This window comes from Balaenoptera acutorostrata, chromosome 16, assembly GCF_949987535.1.
Source record: "Balaenoptera acutorostrata chromosome 16, mBalAcu1.1, whole genome shotgun sequence".
NCBI lineage: Eukaryota > Metazoa > Chordata > Mammalia > Artiodactyla > Balaenopteridae > Balaenoptera > Balaenoptera acutorostrata.
The window spans coordinates 66,192,088-66,216,993 of record NC_080079.1 but is presented as its reverse complement, the minus strand read 5'-3'; the positions used below and the strand labels follow the sequence as shown (position 1 = coordinate 66,216,993).

General features: G+C 35.0%; 1 protein-coding gene across 4 annotated transcripts in view; it reads right to left on the bottom strand.

The window, feature by feature from the left end:
- Window positions 1–24,906, bottom strand: part of HERC4 (HECT and RLD domain containing E3 ubiquitin protein ligase 4) — a 132,437-nt gene that overhangs the window by 73,882 nt on the left and 33,649 nt on the right. For all 4 annotated transcript variants that reach the window (XM_057530793.1, XM_057530794.1, XM_057530796.1 and 1 more), the window contains 4 exons: window positions 24,690–24,766; window positions 21,361–21,582; window positions 20,169–20,260; window positions 10,677–10,807 (listed from right to left, as the gene is read on the bottom strand). In XM_057530793.1, coding sequence (XP_057386776.1) covers window positions 10,677–10,807; window positions 20,169–20,260; window positions 21,361–21,582; window positions 24,690–24,766 — 522 coding nt within the window. The remainder of the gene's footprint in view (window positions 1–10,676; window positions 10,808–20,168; window positions 20,261–21,360; window positions 21,583–24,689; window positions 24,767–24,906) is intronic.

The window sequence follows — 24,906 nt, the reverse complement described above, 5'->3', positions numbered from 1 at the left end:
AGCAACTAAGCCCGCAAGCTACAACTACCGAGCCCACGTGCCACAACTACTAAAGCTTGCACTCCTAGAGCCTGTACTCTGCAACAAGAGAAGCCACCACAATGAGAAGCCCACGCACTGCAACAAAGAGTAGTCCCCACTCGCCGCAATTAGAGAAAGCCCACACGCAGCAACAAAGACACAATGCAGCCAAAAAAAGAAAACAGGACTGCCCAGCTAAGCCCAGCCCAAATCACTGAACCACAGAATTATTAGCTAAATAGGTAATTGTATTAAGCCACTAAGTTTTGGGGTGATTTGTTTAGCAAAATAAGCTAATTAATACGTTACCTAGATTGGCAAATTTTTTCAGAGCAGCTCCAGAGTCAGTTCAAACTAATAGGTATGTTTTTCAGATTTCCTTGTTTTTGCCCTGCGGAATTCCCTTTACTTGCTGGTAAACTAATCTATGTTATTTAAAAGGTGTTTTGATTCAAAAGCGTTTTCAAGTTATCTAGTCTGTCACATTACTGAAAAACTAAGTAGAATCTAACAACCATCTTATCTCAGAGCCAGATGAGCCGAGGTTAATAAAAAAATTCTAAATCAAGGATACTCTTAACAAAATAAACATTAAATGGAATCCTAGCATATAAAACAGACAAACTGTTCTGGATGAAGAAGGGTTTAACATTGCCCAGTCTGCCTCCTTCAGGAAGCAGCCGCTGTGACATTTCAAAGGAACATATCAACAGTTTAAAAACAACTGCTCAATACTAGTTCGTTAAATTCCTCCTCAAACTGGTCTACTGAAGCAGTGGTTCTTAACCCTGGCTGCATTTTGGAGTTGCCTAGGAGTGAGCCTAGGCAACAATACATATTACTAAAAACTCTCCAAAGGATTACAGCATGAAGTCAAGAGTTGAGAGCCACTGAACAAACATAACTATCTCAAATCCTACATTTGATATAATAGCTCAAAAACAATATGACACTATACTACTGGAATCAGAATCTTTTCCGTTTGGATTATCTCTCTGATGAGTTCACATTTCTGGTGTCCCTTGCCTGCTTCCTTCAGGAAGTTTCTGACAATTATTTAATAAGGAAATAATACATAGTTCTTACAGTACCAACTATCTGGAAATCAAACTGGTCATGATACCAACCGACATTCCCTTTGTAGATAATTTTTTACATCTCAATTAATATATAACTGAAATTCCTCCCCCAGTCCAATAATTAAATAAATAAAATTACTGGAAAGAACTAAGTTTACAGAGCTAAGAATAACTATTCAAATCAAGCACATTTTTACTGTTAAGAATTACAAAACTGGGCTTCCGTGGTGGCGCAGTGGTTGAGAATCTGTCTGCCAATGTAGGGGACATGGGTTCGAGCCCTGGTCTGGGAAGATCCCACACGCCGCGGAGCAACTAGGCCCGTGAGCCACAATTGCTGAGCCTGCGCGTCTGGAGCCTGTGCTCCGCAACAAGAGAGGCCGTGATAGTGAGAGGCCCGCGCACCGTTATGAAGAGCGGCCCCCACTTGCCACAACTAGAGAAAGCCCTCACACAGAAACGAAGACCCAACACAGCCATAAATAAATAAATTAAATAAATAAATAAATATTAAAATATTAAAAAAAAAGAATTACAAAACTGGATAACATTAAACAATCTGTGCTATCTCACAAGGGACTGATTAAATATTTCATTGGAAAAAAATTACCTAAAAATATTTATAATCTTTTAATGAATTACTCATGAAGTGGATAAACAAGGAAAGTTGAAATCTCTACACTTTAGTGAATATATATTCATGTATAACTTCAACAGTCTAATAAACAAGATTAAGATAGCAAGCATTTCTGCTCACTTATATGTTGAGCTTTTATTTACCTTTTATCCTGATTCATATATGAAAAAGGAAAGGAAGGATTTGTCAAATCATCCCCATAAATAATTTTTCAAATACATGGTCAAACACACAAAACTGGGCAAAGAAACAGGGTACAATGAACAAAACCTAGCAGAAAGAAGAAACAATAGAAATAGATCCCTAAAGATTTCAGGTATCAGGGGCTTCCCTGGTGGCGCAGTGGTTGAGAATCTGCCTGCCAATGCAGGGGACACGGGTTCAAGCCCTGGCCTGGGAAGATCCCGTATGCCGCGGAGCAGCTAGGCCCGTGAGCCACAATTACTGAGCCTGCGCGTTTGGAGCTTGTGCTCCGCAACAAGAGAGGCCGCGATAATGAGAGGCCCGCCCACCGCGATGAAGAGTGGCCCCCACTTGCCACAACTAGAGAAAGCCCTCACACAGAAACGAAGACCCAACACAGCCATAAATAAATAAAATACATAAATAAATAAATTTAAAAAGAAAAAAAAAAAGATTTCAGATATCAGAATTTTCAAACACAAGAATCTAGAATAATTATGTTTCATACTTGTTTAATGTCCAAGAAATAAAGGTCAAGGTTGAAAACTGACAGCTAGAAAGATTAAAGAAAAAAATTGTTTCAGATTTTTAAAAAGAACCAGTATGAAACACTAGAACTGAAAAATCACAATAACCAAAATCAAGAATATAGGTTTAACAAAAAATATAGTATGAGAATTAATGAACTGAAATATAAATCATAAAAATAATCAAGAAGGCAGCAAAGAGGGACAAAAATGTGGAAAGTAAGACTACAAGGTGGAGTGAGACGATTTAAAACACATCCAATCAGAGTCCTGTGAGGAAAGGAAAAGCTGTATCTAAAGAGAGATTATTCCAGATTCAAGAAGTCCAGTAAGAAAATGAGGAAATCCATACTCTGACAAATGAAAGCAAAACTGAAGAGAGAGAGAGAAGAGACAAATTACCTTCAAAGGAGCAACATACCAGCAGCCAACTTCTCAGAAGAACTGAAGCCAAAAGACAGTAGAATGTTATCTTAAGTGCCGCAAGCAAATGCCAAGCTAGAATTCTATAACCAATAACATCATTCATGAACGAAGGTGCAATACAGACATTTTTAGTTACACACAAAAGTCTGCCACCTGCAAATCTACTTAAAGAAAATTCCAAAGGGTGGCTGATAAAAGGAAAATGAAACTAATTGTAAAAAATAAAGAGAAAAAAATTGTAGTAAATATATGTAGAGCCATTTCTAAATGTACACTGACTATTATGAAGCAATGTTCTTCTGGGGTTTAAAAATATATAGAGAATGAATGGGAATTCCCTGGTGGTCCAGTTGTTAAGACTCTGCGCTCCCAATGCAGGGGGCATGGGTTCAATCCCTGGTCAGGGAACTAAGATCCCACATGCTGCACGGCGTGGCCAAAAAAAGAAAATAAATAAATATAGAGAAAGAAAAGTTGGGAAGGTAAACGGAGGTCTTACAACTTCCAGAAAAGGGGGAAAGTATTAATATAACTTAAAGATTAATGTTGTTATTTCTAGAGTAACAACTAAAAAAGAGTTCCCAAATTTCCAAATGAGTAGAGGGAATTAAACTGACTAAAAGGACTTCCCTGGTGGTGCAGTGGTTAAGAATCCGCCTGCCAATGCAGGGGACACGGGTTCAAGCCCTGGTCCTGAAAGATCCCACATGCTGCAGAGCAATTAAGCCCATGTGCCACAACTACTGAGCCCGTGTGCCACAACTATTGAAGCCCACGCACCTAGAGCCCGTGCTCTGCAACAAGAGAAGCCACTGCAATGAGAAGCCCACGCACCGCAATGTAGAGTAGCCCCTGCTCACTGCAACTAGAGAAAGCCCACACGTAACAACGAAGACCCAACACAGCCATACATAAATAAATTTTTAAAAATAAAATAAAAATAAACTGACTAAAAACATTATTAATCAAAAGAAAGGCAAAAAAGAAAAGAAAGAAAACGAAAATAAACAGGTAGCACAAACAGTACAAAATATGATGGCAGGTTTAAACCCAAATATATTAGTAATAATAAAAAAACATAAAACTTGGCAAATTGGTCCATTTAAAAGACAAAGATTGTTAGGATGGATTTTTTTAAAAAATCTAACTTAATGCTATTTACATGAGATTCATCTAAAACATACAGAAAGACAAAGTAAAAGAATAGAAAAAAAATAAATAGGTAAAAAAAAAAAAAAATATATATATATATATATATATATATCAATATAAAAGCAGGTGGAGCTCTATTCACATCAGATAAAACAGACTTTAAGGAAACAAAAATGATATTAGAGATCTAGAGGATCACCACCACAATGACAAAAGGTTCAATTCATCAAGAATGGATAGGGGGCTTCCCTGGTGGCACAGTGGTTGAGAATCTGCCTGCCAATGCAGGGTACACGGGTTCAAGCCCTGGTCTGGGAAGATCCCACATGCCGCGGAGCAACTAGGCCCGTGAGCCACAACTACTGAGCCTGCGCGTCTGGAGCCTGTGCTCCACAACAAGAGAGGCTGCGATAGTGAGAGGTCCACACACCGCGATGAAGAGTGGCCCGCACTTGCCACAACTGGAGGAAGCCCTTGCACAGAAACAAAGACCCAACACAGCCAAAAATAAATAAATAAAATAATTATTTAAAAAAGTAAAAAAAAAAAAAAAAGAAATAGGAGAAAATACTTTAAAAAAAAAAGAGTGGATAAAATTTAAATTTTATACACTTAAGAACACAGCTTCAAAAGCAAAAGCAAAAACTGACATACAAGGAGAAATCAAGAATAATCAAACAGGGATAGACACACATATTGAAAGAATAAGATAGAGAAGACAGAAACAGATCCACATACACATGGACCTTAATTTATGGCAACAGTGGCACTAAAAAGCAGGAGGGCAAAGGAGTTTTCGAAGATGGAGCTATGAGTGGATGAGTCTGAGAAGATGGCGGCATAGGAAGCACCAGGAATCTGTCTCCTCACTTAGACAACAACTGCTGTGACAGAATCTGTCTGATGTAACTATTTTAAAACTCTGGAGTCTACTAAAGGCTTGCAATTTCCAAGGGAAGGCTTGGGTGGTAAATTGCAATTAATTTTGATTAATTTCAGCATTTAGCACAGTAGTAGCTACCTACCCCTCACCCTCAGCCCTGTGACAGGCAATAATCCACGTGCTCCAAGAGTATCTCGGACATAGCTTGTGGGAGCCAGGGTAGGCAATAAGGACCCTGTCCTTATATATTTGAGATTGGTCCTCCGATCACTGATTGCTGCTTCTGATCACAGAGGTACAGATACAAAGGTGGGTAAGTCTTTTCTGCACCCCTTCTGACCACTGTTACAGGCCTATTCCCCTCCAGCTGAAGAGACTTCCAGAGGATTTAAAGGGCTGGTGTTTTCTTCCCTTTTATTTTCTTCTATTTTCTCCCCTTTCTTTTTTCTTCTGCCCCTTTTAGAAGTCAGTCATTTAAGATCTAGGACATTCAAATGTAACTGCACATACACAGGAATTTAGAAAGTCATTGTGCATGCCCCGGAAAAGGTGCAGTCTCAGAAATGACCTGAGAAGACCTTATGTTTACACCTCAGGCTGATCCTTGGCACAGAGACAACCTATAAAAATCAAAAAATAAAAACAAAACAAAAAACAGCAAACTCTAGAGAAGGGAAAGAATATTATTTCTAGAGTTACCCCATTATTAGGTTCAAATGTACAGTTTTCAACAAGAAAAAAAATCACAGAGAATGCAAAGAAATTGGAAAGTAAGGCCCATTCAAAGGAAAAAATAAACCAACATGGGAATCCAAAATGATATAGCTCCTTTGGAAGGCAGTTTGATGGTTTCTTACAAAACTAAACATACTGTTACAATATGATTCAGCAATTTTGCTCTTCATTATTCATCCAAAGGAGTTAAAAACCTGTGTCTACACAAAAACCTGACACAGATATTTATAATAGCTTTATTCATAACTGCCAAACCTTGGAAGCAACCAGGATGTCCTTCAGTAGGTGAATGGATAAACAAACTGGTACATCTAGACACTGGAATATTAGTTAGCATTAAAAAGAAATCAGCAATCAAGCCATGAAAAAACATGGAGGAACCATAAATGCATATTACTAAGTGAAAGAAGACAATCTGAGAAGGCTACATACTATGTGACTCCAATTATATTACATTCCGGAAAAGGCAAAACTATGAGAATAAAAATCAGTGACTGCCAGGAGTTAGGGAAGTGGGGAGGATAAATAAGGGGAGCACACAGGATTTTTACGGCATTGAAATTACCCTGTATGATACTATAATGGTGGATCACATCATTATACATTTGTCCAAACCCACAGAACGAACCCTAACATACACTATGTACACCTGTAATGATCTGTCAATGTAGCGATGAAAGAAATGTTCACATATTGAGGTATGGGGAAGTCATTCTGGCTTATACATAAGTTAACGTGATTTTAATCCTAACTAAAACAGCCTGCTTGTGGCCTATCAAACATATACTGTATATCTGCTGTAATTATTAAAGAAAAGGGCACAATGACGAGAAGTAAAGAATATCCATGTTAAAAATAAAGATTAAATCCCTCCCTTCCTGGGATGCCAATGCTGGCACTCCTTAGATGATAAGACTCTCTTCCCAGGTGCCAAGGCCATATGGACTTGCTGTGTACATGCTGATCTGTTTTTTGGGAAACCCTGAAGGAATGTATCCCTGACTTGTTTGATGTTCTTTCTTCTGACAAGATATAAAACTGTGCTGAAAACCATGCTTCTCTGGAGGAGTAGTTCCTCAGAGTTATATGAGAAGCTGTCTTCCAGGCTATTGTCCTCAGTTTGGCTCAAATAAAACTCCTTTCTTTTCCTATTACAGATTGTTTATTGATTATTTTTGTCAACAGTAGGTTCATCAATTAAAACAAATATACCATTTAATTTTCTAGTGAACCTAAAAATGCTGTAAAAAATAAAGTCTACTTTAAAAAAATAAATCAACAGGGTTGTTCCCTGAGAACAACCAGATGATGAACCTTAATAGACAAAAACTAAAATAATTTTCTTAAAGATGCTCAAATAACTAAAGGAAGACATGGAAATAGTCAAGAAAACAATATATGAAGAAAATGGAAATATCAATAAAAAAATAGAAAACCTAAAAACACACCAAAAGGAAGTTCTGGAGATGAAAAATACATTAACTAAAATAAAAAACTCACTGGAGGGATTCAAAGGCAGATTTGAGCAGAAAGAAAAAAGAATACAGGAACTTGAACATAAAACAATTAAAATTATTAAGTCTCAGGAAAAGAAAGAAAAAAGACTGAACAAAAGTAAAGAGAACCTAAGGGACCTATGGGACATCATGAAGTGGACCAACATAGGCACTGTGGGAGTTCCAGAAGGTAAAAAGAGGTAAAGAGAGATCATTTGAAGAAATAATAACCAAAAAATACCCAAACTTTATGAAAGACATAAACATTCAAGAAACTCCGTGTAGGAAGAACTGAAAGAGACCCATACTGAGACACATTACAATCACACTGTCGAAAGACAAAGAAAGAAACCTGAATGAAGCAAGAGAGAAGTGACTTGTCACATACAAGGGATCCTCAACAGGATTCTCAGTAGATTTCTCAGCAGAAACTTTGCAGGTCAGAAGGCAGTGGGCTTATATATTCAAACTGCTGAAAGAAAAAACCTATCAACAGAGAATCTGATTATCTGACAAAACTGTCCTTCAAAAGTGAGAAAGAAATTAAGACATTTACAGATAAAAGCTCAGGGAGTTTATCACCAGCCCTGCCCTTTAAGAAATACTAAAAAGAATCCTACAGGTTGAAATGAAAGGACACTAGACAGTAACTTGAAGCTGTATGAAAAAATAAAGATCTCGTAAAGGTAAATATATGGGTGATTATAAAAGCTAGTATTATTGTAATTTTGTGGTTTTTTTCCTCCAAATTTTGTTTTCTACAGAATTTAAGAGACTAATGCATAAAATTATTAATTTATGTTTTCTGACACACAATGTATAAAAAAGTTATCTTGTGACACCAATAAATGAAATGGGGTGGGGACAGAGCTATATAGGAACAAAGTTTTTGTATGTTATTGAAATTGACCTAGTATAAATTTGAGTTAGAGTGTTATAACTTTAGGATATTAAATGTAATCCCCATGGTAACCACAAAAAGATAGCTATAGAATATACAGAAAAGGAAATGAGAGGAAACTAAAACATTTCACTGCAAAAAACAAACTAAACACAGAAGAAAACAGTAACGTAGGAAATCAGGGACAAAAAAAGTGTGAGGCATAGAGAAAGCAAATAGATAAAAGACATACAATGAAAACTACAAAATATTACTGAAAGAAATTAAATAAATGGAAAGACATCCCAGATTCATGGTTTGAAAGACTTAATATTGTTAAGATGTCAATACTTCTGAAAGTGATCTACCAACTCAATGCAATCCCTATCAAATCATGGAAATGCAAATTAAAATCATGATTAAGTACCACTATATATCCAAGAGATTAGCAAAAATTTAAAAGTCTAACAATACCAAATGGTGACAAGGACATAGGAATTCTCATACAATAGTGATGGGAAGGTAAACTGGTATAACCATTCTGGTAAACAGGGTGACATTAACCTACAAAACTCAAATTAAGTATACTCTCTGACCCAGAAATTCCATTCTAGGTATATACTTTAGAAATATTAAAGTTTATGTATATTATATAATAAATGTTCAAAGCAACATTATTTGTATTTGCCAAAAACTGGAAATACCCAAGTGCCCATGACTGAGAAAATAATTATATATGCATATAATTGAGTAAAACACATCAATAAGACCTAATGATGGAGAACCATAGCTACACACATATGGATAATCATACAGCATGATGTTAAAAAAAAAAAAGTCACCAAAGGCTACCTACAGTGTAATTCTATGTACTTGAATTAATGTTGGAAAACTTAACTATATTGTATAAAGATACATACTACCTGGAAAACTAAGGTAAGTGGTCAAAACTGAGTTACTGAAGCAAAGGATATTTTGCCTCTGGGGAGTCCACCAAAATTTAATCCATCAAAGGTGAAGCTCAGTTACAAAGCTCTGACTCCTATTTACTCCCAAGAACTGGGAATCAGGAGATCAGGAGTCCAATTCAACTTTCACCACTAACTAATCTTATGTCTTAAGTAATTAATTGGTCAATTTCTTCATTCTTTAAAGAAAAAAAAGGTGGAAAAGCAAAAGAAAAAAAGACAATCTATAGTTTCCCTTCAAGTGTGATGTTACATACAATAAATTATATTTACTTAATGTTATATACAGTATTACATTTACCTTATTAATATCTTGCCTCAGATAAATTTGTTTCAAACAGAGAAAGGTAAAATAATCAGTATAAAAGAAGGTTCTCCTCTTACTATGATTCCTTAGCAGCAAATCAGGCATGTAGAAGATAATGTTTTTTATTTTAGATTACTAGATTCCTGAACAATTCATTTTAAAAATCTCCACTTTCAACTGGAACTACCATGTTACAGTAATTTGCAAAAATGACCAACACAAAGGGAAAGAGGAGAGGCACCGCTATATCTTATCGAGGCATTCCAGAAAACATGAAGTTCCTCCTTTGGCCACAACACGTGCAAATCTACAAGAAACTATGTGATACTGTAAACATCAAGGAAATGACACTGTTCAAAAAGGAATGCCCCACAAATGTTACCAAGGTAAAACTGGAAGAGTCTACAATGTTACCCTGCATGCTACTGGCACTGTTGTAAACAAACAAGTTAAGGGCAAGATTCTTCTTGCCAAGAGAATTAATGAACATATCAAGCATATTCAGCAGCCTAAGAGCCATGATAGCTTCCTGAAACATATGAAGAAAAATGATCAGGAAAAAAAAAAAAAAATGTACCCCAATGTTCACTGCAGCACTATTCACAATAGCCAGGACATGGAAGCAACCTATATGTCCACTGACAGATAAATGGATAAAGAAGATGTGGTATATATAGACAGTGGAATATTACTCAGCCATAAAAAGGAACAAAACTGGGTCATTTGTAGAGACATGGATGGACCTAAAGTCTGGCATACAGAGTGAAGTCAGAAAAACAAATATCGTATATTAACGCATATATGTGGAATCTAGAAAAATGGTACAGATTATCCTATTTGCAGGGCAGGAATAGAGACGCAGATGTAGAGAACGGGAGGGTGGAATGAATTAGGAGATTAGGATTGACATATATACACTACCATGTGTAAAACAGATAGCTAGTGGGAACCTGCTGTATAGCACAGGGAGCTCAGCTCAGTGTGTGATGACCTAGATGGGTGGGATGGGGGTTGGGGTGGGAGGGAGGTCCAAGAGGGAGAGGATATATGTATACATATAGCTGATTCACTTTGTTGTACAGCAGAAACTAACAACATTGTAAAGCAATTATACTCCAATTAAAAAAAAACAGAAAGAAAGAAAAAAAAAAAAAAAGGAAGCCAAATAGAAAGGCACTCAGGTTCAAATGAAGTGCCAGCCTGTTCCACCAGAGAAGCACACTTTGTGAGAACCAATGGAAAGAGGCCTAAGCTGCTAGAAGCCATTCCCTATGAATTCATGGCATAATAGATTAAAAAAAAAAAGACCCCTGGACTGTTAAAAAAAAAAATCCTAAATAATTGGGTTATAGATCAAAATACTCTTTTCTAAAACTGCTTACCTTCCACAAGCAATCTGAGTGACAATGCTTCCCATAAGTTCAAAAACTTTCCTTGGGTTTATTTCATGACTGGTAGAGTTATGACCCAACTGACCATACCCTCCAGCTCCAAAAGTAAACACTCCACCTTCCTAAAAAAAAAAAAAAAAACCCTTTGTCATTAGAAAGCCTGATAAAATAATCTTCAGGAAAATAAGTTAATCTTTAATATGGAGTCAAATTTTCTCTTCTATTGTCTTCGCAATTTAACAGATGATAAGATAGTCAAGATACCTTGACTTTTCAAGGTAAAATGTCTTAAATCTAAGAGTTCCAGGCTGATATGGCTAATTATTTTCACATATTTTAAAAGTATTTAATTATGTTCTCATCATTATAAAGTCATCATTAAAGAGATACTAATAATTATTTTTTGCATTGCCTTTTACTATCGTTATAGTCTTGTTGAATCCCAAGTACACACCTATAAAATTTCACAAAACCTAAAAATGGTATCATTTTCAGTTTCCAAAGTAGCTCTGCAAAAAAAGAGTATATGTAACCAGAGAGTGCACTAATATAGCTATTCTTAGCATACAGTTACTAAAATATAAATGGTCTTTAAAATATTTATCATAAAAATGCATAACAGGATTAAAGGTTATGTTTTTAAAAAGTAATTCATGATGACATTTTAACACAAGCACAGTTAGTACTTTTCAATTCAATTGCTTTTCTTCATAGTTGCAGCTATGTATACAAATTTATGCTACTAAATGATGAAAGCAGGATATAAGTATTTATACAGATTGCTATGTAAGGAAATTGATTTTTCTGTTTAAAATTTTTTTATCATGGGAAATTTAAACAAATGCACAGAAGACATACATACATATATATATTTATCTATATATGAATGATCACATAACATCACTCAGTTTCAACTGGCAAAACTTAGATAATCCTGTTTCATTGATGCCCCTCCCACTTCCCTTTTTTGGGGGTACTTTAAAGCAAAAAACATACTGGAGTACTTTAAAGTACACTGTGGTCAACAAATCATTTCACATATAAATGCATATGTATCTTCAATGGCATATACCTCTAACAGATAAAAATATATGACACAATACTATTATCACACAGAAAGTATTAATTTCCTTTTTTTGGACAGAAATAGCAAGTGTTAATTTTTATTTCTTATGTTTTTTCCAGTTTTACTGATATCATTGACTTGACATAAAATTGTATATATTTAAAGGGCACAGCATGACTTGACATATACTCTGTGAAATTATTACCAGTCAAGTTAATTAACACATCCATCACCTCATATAATCCTTCTTGTGTGTGTGTGTGAGAAAGCTTCAGATCTACTCTTAGCAGATTTCAAGCATAGAATACTGTATTGTTAATTACAGTCACCATGCTGTACATTAGATCCTCAGAATTTAATAATCTTGTAACAGAAAGTTTGTACCCTTTGACCACATATCCCCATTTCCCTCACCCCCTACCCCCTGGCAACCACCATTCTACTCTTTGTTTCTATGAATTTGACTTTCTATCCCCACCCCACTTTTTTTTTTTTTTTTTTTAAATGCCACATATAAGTGATACCATTTAGTGTTTGTCTTTGCCTGGCTTATTTCACTTACCATAATGCCCTTGAGGTTCATATATGTTGTTACAAATGAAAGGATTTCCCCTTTTTATGGCTGAATAATATTCCAGTGTGTGTGTGTGTGCGCATATGCACACAAACATGTACACATCACATTTCCTTTATCCACTCATTTGGCAATGGACACTTAGGTTGTTTAAATATCTTGGCTATTTTGAATAATGCTTCAAAAAACATGAGAATGTATTTATCTCTCTGAGATCCTGTTTTCATTTCCTTCAGAAATACATCCAAAAGTGGAACTGCTGGGTCCTACAGTAGTTCTATTTTTAAGTTTTTGAGGAAGCTTCATAGTGTTTTCCCTAATGGCCACACCAATTTATATTCCCACCAGCAGTATACAGGGCTCCCCTTTTCTCTATATACTTGTCCTTTTTTTTTTTTTTAATTATAGTGATCCTAACAGATGTGAGGTGATATCTCATTGTGGTCTTGATCTGCATTTTCCTGATGATTGTGATATTGACATTGAGCACCCTTTTCATGTACCTTTTGGTCATTTGTATATCTCCTCTGGAAAAATGTTTATTCTGGCCCTTTGCCCATTTCAAAATTAGATTGTTTTTCAGCCATGAGTTACGTGAGTTCCTTATATATTTTAGATATTAACCCCTAATCAGATATATGATTTACAAATATTTTCTCTCATTCCACAGGATGACTTTTCATTTAGTTGACTGTTTTCTTTGCTGTGCAGAAGCTTTTAGTTTATTTTTGCTTTTGTTACCTGTGTGCTTTTGGTGTCACATCCAAAAAATACCTACCAAGACTAATGTCAAGGAACTTTCCCCTCATGTTTTCTCCTAAGAGTTTTACAGTTTCAGGTCTTACATTTAAGTCTTTATTCCATTTGAGCTACATTTTGTGAGTGGTGTGAATTAGGAGTCCAGTTTTTGCACATGGATATCCATATTTCCCAGCATCATTTATTGAAGAGACTATCCTTTTCCACTGTGTGCTCGTGGCACCGTATCAATGAATAGTTGCATTTATTTCTGGGCTATCTATTCTGTTTGACTGGTATATGTGTCTGCTTTTATGCCAGTATCATACTGCTTTGATTACTACAGCTTTGTAATATAGTTTAAAATCAGAAACCGTTATGCCTTCACTTCATTGTTCTTTCTCAAGACTGCTTTGGCTATTCTGAGTCTTTTGTGGTTCTATATGAATTTTAAGATTGCTCTATTTCTGTGAAAAATGCCATTGGAATCTGGATAGGGATTGCATTGAATCTGTAGCTCACTTTGAGCAGTATGGATATTTTAACAATATTACTTCTTCCAATCCAAGAACATGAGATATCTTTCCATTTATTTCTGTCTTCTTCAATTTCTTTCATTGATGTCTCATATAGTTTTCAGTGTACAGGTCTTTCATCTGCTTGGCTCACCTTTATTACTAAGCATTACTTTTTTAAAAAATTATTTATTTATTTATTTATGGCTGTGTTGGGTCTTCGTTTCTGTGCCAGGGCTTTCTCTAGTTGCGGCAAGCGGGGGCCACTCTTCATCACGGTGCGCGGGCCTCTCACTATCGCGGCCTCTCTTGTTGCGGAGCACAGGCTCCAGACGCGCAGGCTCAGCAATTGTGGCTCACAGGCCTAGTTGCTCCGCGGCATGTGGGATCTTCCCAGACCAGGGCTCAAGCCCGTGTCCCCTGCATTGGCAGGCAGATTCTCAACAACTGCGCCACCAGGGAAGCCCTACGTTTTTGATACTATTGAATGCAGCTACTGCTTAATTTCTCTTTCAGATAGTTTGTTTTCAGTGTATAAAAACGCAACTGATTCTTTAAAAAATATTTACTTGCTTATTTGTTTGCGTCAGGTCTTAGTTGCAGCATGCAGGATCTTCATTGTCATGTGTGGGATCTTTGTGGCAGCATGTGGGATCTTTAGTTGTGGCATGCAAGCTTCTTAGTTGCAGCATGTGGGATCTAGTTCCCTGACCAGGGATCAAACCCGGGCCCCCTGCATTGGGAGCATGGAGTCTTAGCCAATGGACCACAAAGGAAGTCCTGCAACTGATTTTTTTTTTTTTTTTAGTTTTTAGTTTATTTTTTATTTATTTTTGGCTGTGTTGGGTCTTCGTTGCTGTGTGCGGGCTTTCTCTAGTTGAGGCGAGTGGGGGCTACTCTTCATTGCGGTGCGTGGGCTTCTCACTGCAGTGGTTTCTCTTGTTGCAGAGTACAGGCTCTAGGTGTGTGGGCTTCAGTAGTTGCGGTACGTAGGCTCAGTAGTTGTGGCTCATGGGCTCTAGTGCACAGGCGCAGTAGTTGTGGCACACAGGCTTAGTTGCTCTGTGGCACGTGGGATCTTCCCAGACCAGGGCTCGAACCTGTGTCCCCTGCATTGGCAGGCAGATTCTCAACCACTGAGCCACCAGGGAAGCACCCCCCGCAACTGATTTTTATATGTTAATTTGTATCCTACAACTTCACTGTATTTATTGGTTCTAACAGATTTTTTGAGGAGTCTTTAGGGTTTGCTATATAAAATATCAAGACATCTGCAAAGAGACAATTTTAGTTTTTCCTTTCTAATTTGGATGCCTTTAATTTCTTTCTCTTGACTAACTGCTGTGGCTAGGACTCCCAGTACTATCTTGAATAGCAGTGGTGAGAGTGGGCATCCTGTCTTGTTCCTGATCTTAAAGGAAAAGCTTTCAAATTTTCACCATTAAGTATTATGTTAGTGGTGGGTTTGTCATAGACGGCCTTTATCATGTTGAGGCATGTTCCCTCCATATTCACTTTGTTGACAGTTTTTATCATAAAAAGATACTCAATTTTGTCAAATGCTTTTCCTGTATCTACTGAGATGATAATACGATTTGTACCCTTCATTCTGTTAATGTGGTGTATAACACTGATTTGTAAATGTTGAACCATCCTTGCATCCCAGGGATAAATCCCACTTGATCACTGGCTATATAATCATTTAAATGTACTGTTGAATTTAGTTTGCTAGTATTGAGTAGTTCTGCATCTACATTCATCAAGGATGTTGGCTTGTAACTTACTCTCCTTGCAGTGTCTTTCCGTGTCTTTGGTATCAGGATGGTGCCGGCCTTATAAAATAAGTTTGGAAGTGTTCCCTCCTCTTCTGTTTTTCAGAGGAGTTTGAGATGGACTGGTGTTAATTATTTTTTAAATAGTAGAATTCACCATCCAGTGAATGAGCTTCTCTTTGTTGGGAGATTTTTGAAGACATCCAGTCCTGGGCTTTTCTTTGTTGGGAGACTTTTGACTACTGATTCAATCTCCTTACTCATCAGAGGCGTGTTCAGATTTTGTTTCTTTATGATTCAGTTTTGGCAGTTTGTATGTTTCTGGAATGTGCCCATTTCATCTAGGTTATCTGATAAATTTGTTGGTATATAATTATTGATACTAGTCTCTTATGAACCTTTGTATTTCTGCATTATCAGTTGTAATGTCTCCTCCCCGTTTGATTTTATTTGAGTCTTTTCTTCTTAGTCTAGCTAAAGATTTGTCCATTAAAAAAAATCTTTTCAGAAAAACAGCTCTTAGGTGTGTTATTCTTCTCTGATGTTTTTCTAATCTCTATTTCATTTATTTCTGCTCTGGTCTTTGTAATTCCCTTTCTTCTGCTAACTTTGGACTTAGTACGATGTTTTTCCTAGTTCCTTGAGGTATAAAGTTAAGCTGTTTATTTGCAATCTTTTTTCTTAATGTAGGTGTTTATTGCTATAAACTTCCCTATTAGAGCTGCTTTTGTTGCTTCCAAAAGTTTTGTCATGTTGTGTTTCCATTTTCATTTCTCAAGATATTTTTAAATTTCCCTTTTATTTCTTCTATGACCCAATGATTATTCAGAAGTGTACTTTTTAATTTCCAAATATTTGTGAATTTTCCGGCTTTCCTCCTGTTAATGATTCCTAGTTTCATACGACTATGGTTGGAAAACATACGTGATATTATTTCAATTGTCTTGTATTTGTTAAGACGTGTTTTTGACCTAGCATGATCTCTCCTGCAGAATGTTCCACTGTTTGCTTGAGAAGAATGTATATCCTGCTACTCTTGGATACAATATTCTGTATATGTCTGTTAGGTCCATTTGATATAAAGTGTACTTCAAGTCAAATATTCCTTATTGGTTTTCTGTCAGGATGATCCAGCCTCTGTTGAAAGTGGGGTACTTAAGTCCCCTACTGTTATTGTGTTGCTGTCTATTTCTGCCTTCAGATCTGTTAATACTTGTTAATATTTGCTTTGTTGGGAACATATATAGGTATAATTGTTATATGTTCTTGAGGAATTGACCCCTTTAATATTTAATATTATTTAATATAGAGGTCATATTTAAATTTTCTTGATTAGTATTTTATTACACCATGTCAGAAAGCATATGTCTGATTGGTAAAGTTAAAAATAAGTAAGTGATGGGCTTCCCTGGTGGCGCAGTGGTTGGGAGTCTGCCTGCTAATGCAGGGGACGCGGGTTCGAGCCCTGGTCTGGGAAGATCCCACATGCCGCAGAGCGGCTGGGCCCGTGAGCCACAATTACTGAGCCTGCGCGTCTGGAGCTGTGCTCCGCAACAGGAGGGGCCGCGATGGTGAGAGGCCCGCGCACCGTGATGAGGAGTGGCCCCCGCTTGCCACAACTAGAGAAGGCCCTAGCACAGAAACGAAGACCCAACATAGCAATCAATCAATCAATCAATTAATCAATAAAAAAAATAAATAAATCTTTAAAAAAAAAAAAAAAAAAAAATAAGTAAGTGGGACAGTGTGTTTCAGCCTAATCTATCCCCATTAAGCTTAATGTTGATCTTTGCCTAGATCCATTATTTCATTAGGGAATATAAAATGGAGATTTTCTAATCTTATTATTTCTTCTAAATTTATTAGTCAAAATTCTTCTATAGAGAAGTTAACTCATCAACTATTGAGTTATTATAAAATACAATTTACAATTAAGAGGTAGAAGAAATGCTTCTTTCTCATTTACAGATTTTTAGAAAAATAAGTTGTTGCCCTAGCAACCTCCAAAGATAAGCAATGAAGTTTGCTTTGTGTTGATCTGGGTAAGAAGACGATCATTATGAAGTCACAGATTTTTATATATTTGATATCTTTCCATTTATTGTAGACATTATTTATTTTTGTTAACCACTGAAAGCTCCTTCAAGTTGTCCTTGTGACATGCTCTTAGTAGTCTTTGCTTTTTTGTAACACAAAATACTCAAGGTTAGTTTCATACTTTTTTTTTTGGTCCCAGATATGAGATCAGACTCTTCTCTAAGAAGCCCTGGTTCTTTTTAGTATAGAGTCTACAACAATCAAAGGATGTTCATTGCTTCCAGATTATAAACATTTAGTTATTTCTAGAACCTTTTGGTGGTCATAGCAAAAAAACAACAACAACAACAACAACAAAAAACCACCACACACCAAAAAACAAAACAAAAACAAAACAAAACAAACTTATTTTAGAAGGAAAAAAATAATAATTCACACTGATACTTGTGATTCAAAGCAAAGATTACAGGGTTTTAATTTAATTGCTACCATTTTATATCTCTTTTCTCTTAAGCTGAAAATCATAGTTTCTAATGAGAGTAATACAAATACTTAATTGCTTTATCCTATTCTATATACAATATACTGAAAATAAACGCTGCCAATTTTACTACTAACAATAAGACTACAGAATGTAGTTTAAGACCTCTTTGCGAATTCGGTTTATCTTTAGGCTATTTCCCACCAGTGATGCACAACAAAATATTGTACTTTAAAATACCCTAAAAGAATTCTTCTTTCTGTATTTGTGCCACTTGTAATTTTGAAGAATTCTTTTAACATATAAGCTTTTTAATTATGTGTAACAGTTTCTAGGTTCCAAAGTCAAACCTATAAGGCAAGGCTCATTTGGTCTACCTATTAATTCTTTTCACATATAAATAACATGTACCTTCTTCTTTTTCCTTAACAATAATATATCCTGACAATCGTTCCACAACATAATATAGAGATCTTCCTCATTCTGTTTTACAGGGCATGGTACTCCACACAGTGGAGTCACCATAGTTTATTCAATTAGACTGCTACTGATGGGAATCTGGATTTCTTCTCTTCTTTTGTTATTAAAATACTGCCAGCATAAATGGCCTTGTGTATACATAACTTAGTATCTTTGGAACAGATTCTTAAAATTACTAAGGGATTGATAAGTCAAAAGGTATATGTATATGTGATTTGCATAAAGAATTTGTAAAAGAACCTGAAAAAAATTGACATCATTATGGTAGTGTCCTCATATCCATTAACATGCATGTCTTTCCATTTATTCTGATTTTAAAAATCTGTTTTAAAAGTTTTCCTAATGTTTGTTTTGCACAAGGAAACTGCTTTGTAAAGCAATACTAATCTATTTGCAAGAAGCTCTTCCAGAAAAGCAAAATACATTGATATAGAACTATATTCTAACTTTAAACAAGGAAAAATAAAATATTTTACTTTTGAAATATTTAAAACTATCTGATTTTGTTAAAAATAATATACACCAAGAATTCCAGTGAACAAGTATCACCAGCTACTGTTCTGAGAGAGAAATACAGCAGATTAATAGAATTAGCATTTTTAAAAAACTCAATAGATATAAAGAGAAATCTTTAGAAATCTTGGGAAAATAAGATGAGTGGCTATCTGAAAGGCTGACTTTGAAAAGCATTAACATGTGAATCTTTCTACCACAAAGTTAGTCCTATGGAATGATATTATACAAAGTATTTTTTACTATTATCTTCAACACAGCCTTATTTCTCCTAAATACCAATGATAGAATGACTAAAATTTATAACTTGCCAGCAGTGATTACATCTGCAATTTGAATGACAAAAAAAAAAAATCAATGAAATATGGTAATAAGGTCAGTAGGGATAGCGAAACTTCCTTACTCAAAAGCAAATAATATAAAATTTTAAAAAATTAACTTTTGTAACTGGTCATTGTAATATTTTTTAAAGTACCTTTAGTACACTATATTTGATAAGGACTGAGAATAATTCTTCTTCTAAAATTCCCAATGTGGGAGTAAGTGTGTAGAAATTTTATAAATCTGATTAGAAGTTAATTTTTTCTTGTCAATTTTATCTACTATGCAGGATATAAAGATAAAGAAGCAAAAACATTAATTTCTAATTTAGCCAATGATAAGTTGCCAGTTCCTTTACATTAACATGACTATAATAAATAATACTGCTGGTAAAGGTTCGTTTAATGTTATTTTCATTTTACTTCTAATTGCTAGAGAACTATACAGTATTGATACTGAACTGGTACATACCCAACAAAGTGAGAGGTTAGAGTTAAAGCCATTAACAAGATTGTGATGAAAGCCCATTATAACTGCTTGAATAATACTTGGCCTATGGATAATAGAGGGATTCAGTCTCTATTACTTGTTATAAGGCACATGGGAGGTAAATTAAAATTAGGCAGAGTTATGCAATATAAATGGGATTGATACACAAAGCACAGCAAGCCTGACAAACTAAAAAGGAATTATTTCATTCACAGTATTATTAAAGCAGTATTTCACATGAAGTTGAAAAATTCAACAATATATATTATCATCACACAAACAGTAGATCACAATTCACATTTCATAACATGAAACAGTTGAAATCTCATGTAAATAGTTTTTGAGAACAGATAATAACCTAAGTCCCTTTTTTAAGATAAATTATTTTTTAGACATCAATAACACTCAAGTTTCAAAGTAAATATCATGAAAATATTCACTAATTATGAAATAACTACCATAACTATTAATAAAAAAGTTTTATAGGAGTACAATACCTTGGTTAGTGCAGCAGTATGATCTTCTCCACAACAAATATAAACTATTTTCTGAGTTCTTAGTGACTTTAGTAAATTAGGAACATACCTATCTGAAAATTCCAACAAGAGACATTAACGAACAGTATTTTTAAAATTAAAAGCTTCTAAAATGCGTTTCCTCTACAGCTTCCCGAACTGTGGAAGATGGTGATAACTAAACAATTTTAACAATTCAATGATTTTGTGGTACAAGCCTACTAAGTTGGGCTCCCACGCCTTTCTATTCATGCTACTGTGATAAAGGAGAGCTCTAAAAAGAGTAACAAGTGCTAAACTGCCTAAATGCCAATCTGCACAGGACTCTTCAATCAAGGAATTTCAAAGCTATCTGACTGCTTCTAATAGACGCATATCATTCTTTATATTCACCTCATGATAATTAAGCTCATAGGATCCTACTTTAAAAAGCCTGAAAATTATACTTTCTGCTATTTTATAGCAGAAAAGAGATATAATGTCCTAATCTGACATATTTTTCTCATGCAAAACAAAATATTTTAAAATTCTTTCTGAGAGTATTATTTATCATTAGCAGTTGTTACTAGATCAACAACTCAATTTTGTCTCTAAGTCATTATAATTATGTTGAACTTTATTAGTATTTGTATTTCAAATACTGGCATTCAACCCAATGTAGCTATGAAAAATCAGTTTCCAAGATCCCAAAACTTGTTTTAAGTAGTTATAATTTTTTTAAATTCAAAAAGTTTATTTTCAAGACTCTAGCATCACTGGTAACAGTAATTAAATGACTCAGATTTAAATATTTCCTTGAAATACTCAAATAGATGAACACTTCATGTTACTTTTCAGGATAATTTTATAATTTTTTTCCACTGATGGTGGCTGATAATGTGATTACCAATTTGAAGTAATGTTTTTCTCAACTTTCTTTTAGTGAACATCCAACACTGAAGATTTTTGTCCAGATATACTTTCTATATTTTATTCTAGAATAGAATAATATTTTTGGCCTTCCCACAATCTCCTAAAAATATTATTATCAAATGGAATTTTAAAATTAACCTCTCATCCCCACCTCAACACCAGGGAAGATTTGGGTACACTTCTCTCTGACACTAAGAATCACTGATATATCTCAAAACATCATCTCTTTTTAAATATATATTTATAAATAATGCAAACCTACCATTTTCATCATTAAGACCTAGTTGACCAAATTTGTTGCGTCCCCATCCAAAGATAGCTCCAGAAAGGGTGAGTACAAAACTATGGGCTCCTCCTGCTGCAACTTGCATGAAAGGGATTCCAAGTAAAGACTTAATCAGTTGTGGTGAAGTTTGCTTTTTACAGTCAACGCCTAAACCCAACTGGCCATATTTATTCTGTCCCCAACAGAAGACTTCACTTGCTGTAAAACAAAAATCATAAATTACTATTTTTCTCACACATAAAAAATTTCACTTGAAAATCATCAGTTATTTTGGGATATTCTTCCTCTCATTTGATGAAAATACATTTCCTCCTTATTAAATTTATTTCTTATATGGAAACAATACTACCTTGAATAATCCATGTTAATACAGTTTTAGTTTGACTTACTTTACTGATGAATGGGTAAGTCACATAACTGGGGATAATCTCATTTCCTGTTGTTCCTCAAGAAAGGACCATCTCTTTTTAGTATTCCTCAGGTCTCACTTTTATTCTATGACTTCTCCCAGGAGGTACTCATTCAAGCTCAAGGTTTCAGTTATCAATTATATGCTATCACATTCAAAATTTATCACTAGCCCAGATCTCTCCTCTGAGCAATAAACCCATGTATCCAATTGTTTACCTGACAGCTATACTTCAATATTTGAAAGGTACTTCCAGCTCAACATGCCCTAAACTCAACTCATGACCCCCATCCTACCTCCCATACCTGGACCTCTTCCTAGTGTTCCTCATTCTCAGTAGATAACACCTTAACTGATTCAGCAGCACAAACCATAAACACAGGAGTCATCCTTAATACTCCTCTCCTCTCTTACCTTATATACAGATTTTTAACAATCTATCATCAAGTTATATACAGTTTTCTTTCTAAAGAAAAATATGGCAAATAGATCCACTCCTCACCATTTCACCTGGTTCTTGTAATAGTTCTCTTGTCACATTTGCTCATCCATGCTACATTTTTTGCAACTTTAAACATCTTTTTACTTATTTTTATTAAATAAATGGCACTAAGCTAATAATTGACACACTAATATCTGATTTTTAAAAATTCATACCATAAAATAGTACACACTTATTAAAAGTAAGTCTCCCTTCAAAACTAGATCCCCGGTTCCTCTCCCAAGAGACAAGCACTCTTACTAACTGCTGATATGTACTTCCAGAAATACTCTATGGACATACCAGCAGACATTTGTATATATACAAAGAGATATAAAAATGTAGATCTGATATATGACAGACACCATTAATAATGGTCTGGATAAGTTTCAAATTAACTGTTCTGTAAATTTATGTCTGTGTGTTTATTTCATAATAAATCTCAAATGAGTTGACTTTTTTAAAAAATGTAGATTTGAAATGCTGCTCACCTGAAAAAAACAGAAATCAGTGCCTTCTCACTGCTCTTGAGATAAACACTTTTAACAAGGCTTATAAGGTTCTGTAAAATCTACCTATGTTTCTGAGCTCATTTCATACCAGCCTCTTCCCTCACTTACTATACTCTAGCCATACTCAACTTCCTTTATATTCTCCAATGACCATTTCTCACACACTTGCTGTCTCACACACTCTGCCTAAACCTTCCCCTCACCCTTGTCTAGTTTACTTCTATTGTCTCCCAGCAGGAAGCCTTCCTTGATCTGCCAGATTAAGTTCAGTCCCCCTGTTATATGATCTAAATATCCCAAACTTTTTTCTTTACACTCTTTTTTCATAGTATGTAACTATATTGTTATTTGTGTGACTGTACCATAAGGGCTGGTAGTGTACTGCTTACCACTGTTTACTGTACACCCTAACGTGCCTAGTTTGTACTGAGTGATCAAAAAAAAAAAATTTTTTTTTCCATTATATGAGTAAGATACTGCTAAAACATGAAGCTGAATAAGGGAAAAGAATACCTGTAAGATACCTCAAGATAGAAAAACTGTCCTCATCGGTAAAACCTTTGGGTTTAAATTTATCTTGGATTTACCTACCAAAGTATCAAAAGAGGAACTGGCAAAGTAACAACAAAGAATACAGGGATGCCAGCCCCCACCCCCTACTTTATTCCTTTGATGGAATAAATCCAAATTCCTTAATATGGCATGTAAGGCCCTTTGTAACAGATTTGTTTTTACTTTAGTCTCAACTGAAGTATGAAAATGTCTCCCATGCTCTCAAAATACCCACGTAAAACTATATTCCGATACTCAAATACACAAAATATTTCCCAGATTCTATGCCTTTACTAGTACTATTACCTTAGCCAATCCTCAACATTTTCCGTAGCTGCTTCACAACCTCTCCAATTCTGAAGAAATTGTAATCATCTTTCAAGACTTGCATCAAATATCAACCCCTTCTTTATTGTTACCAATTCTACTGATTGAAACTAATTAAACTTTTTTCCTTATGCCCATCGTATTTTACTTTTCCTTTGACCAAATGTAGTATATATTTTTTCTGCCTCATTATTTGCATATCTGCCTCTTCTAATAGATGGTATGTTCCCTAAAACTTTCTCTTAACTTATCGTATTTCCCTATAGTTCTAGTCTACTGTTTCATTCATAGTAGGCCTCACTAGGCATTTAATAAATTAAAAATAATAATAATGAAGCCACTGGAACTTATTTTTTTAAATGATAAAAAACAAATATATGGCAGGTTCTTTACTAATCCACGTTATAATCCTTAGCCGGCATAGGAAGAAGTCAAATAAACAAAGGTTATAGGATACTTAGACTTCTCTGTTTCTATTCATAAAAAGTTTATCTGTGAGTGCAAATGAACTTGGGCAAGTTATAAACTTCCCCAGCTATAAAGGAATAATGTTCAGCAGGCTAAAGAACAATTAGACACAAAAAATCAATTTCATGTCTATATGCTAGTAATAAACGATTTGAAAATGACACCAGAGTAACAAAAAATATGAAATATCTAGGGAAAAATCTAATAAAATGTGTATAAGACTTCTCCACAGAAAACAACAAAATACTCTTGAGAAAAATTTAAAAGAGATTAAAATAAATGGAGGGATATAGCATGCTCCAGAATTGAAAGACTCAATATTACAAAAATTTTCCTCAAACTGATTTATAGAGGCAATGCAATCCCAATCAAAATCCCAGCAGCTTAAGTATCTGTGAAAACTGACTAGCTAATTCTAAAATGTATATAGATATAAAAAGGATCAAGAAGAACCAAGACAATCTTTAATAAGAACGAAGTTGGGAGGAATTTCGGCTCAATTAAAGTATCAAGTAATAAAACTGAAAAGGGGAAAGAAAATAAAAGCAATGCTTACCTTTAGAAAGTGCAAGTGAATGATAGTAACCACAAGCAACCTGTACTATCTGGATATCCGACAAACTTTTAATATTTCTAGAAAATAAGAAGAGAGATCAGGATCAGTTAATTCCATTTAATAAATGGATCCTGAATGCTATTTATTTATGCGATTTATTGACCACCTACTATGTGCAAGTAGTTTCCTTACCAGCAGTTCCTTACTAGCATGACCT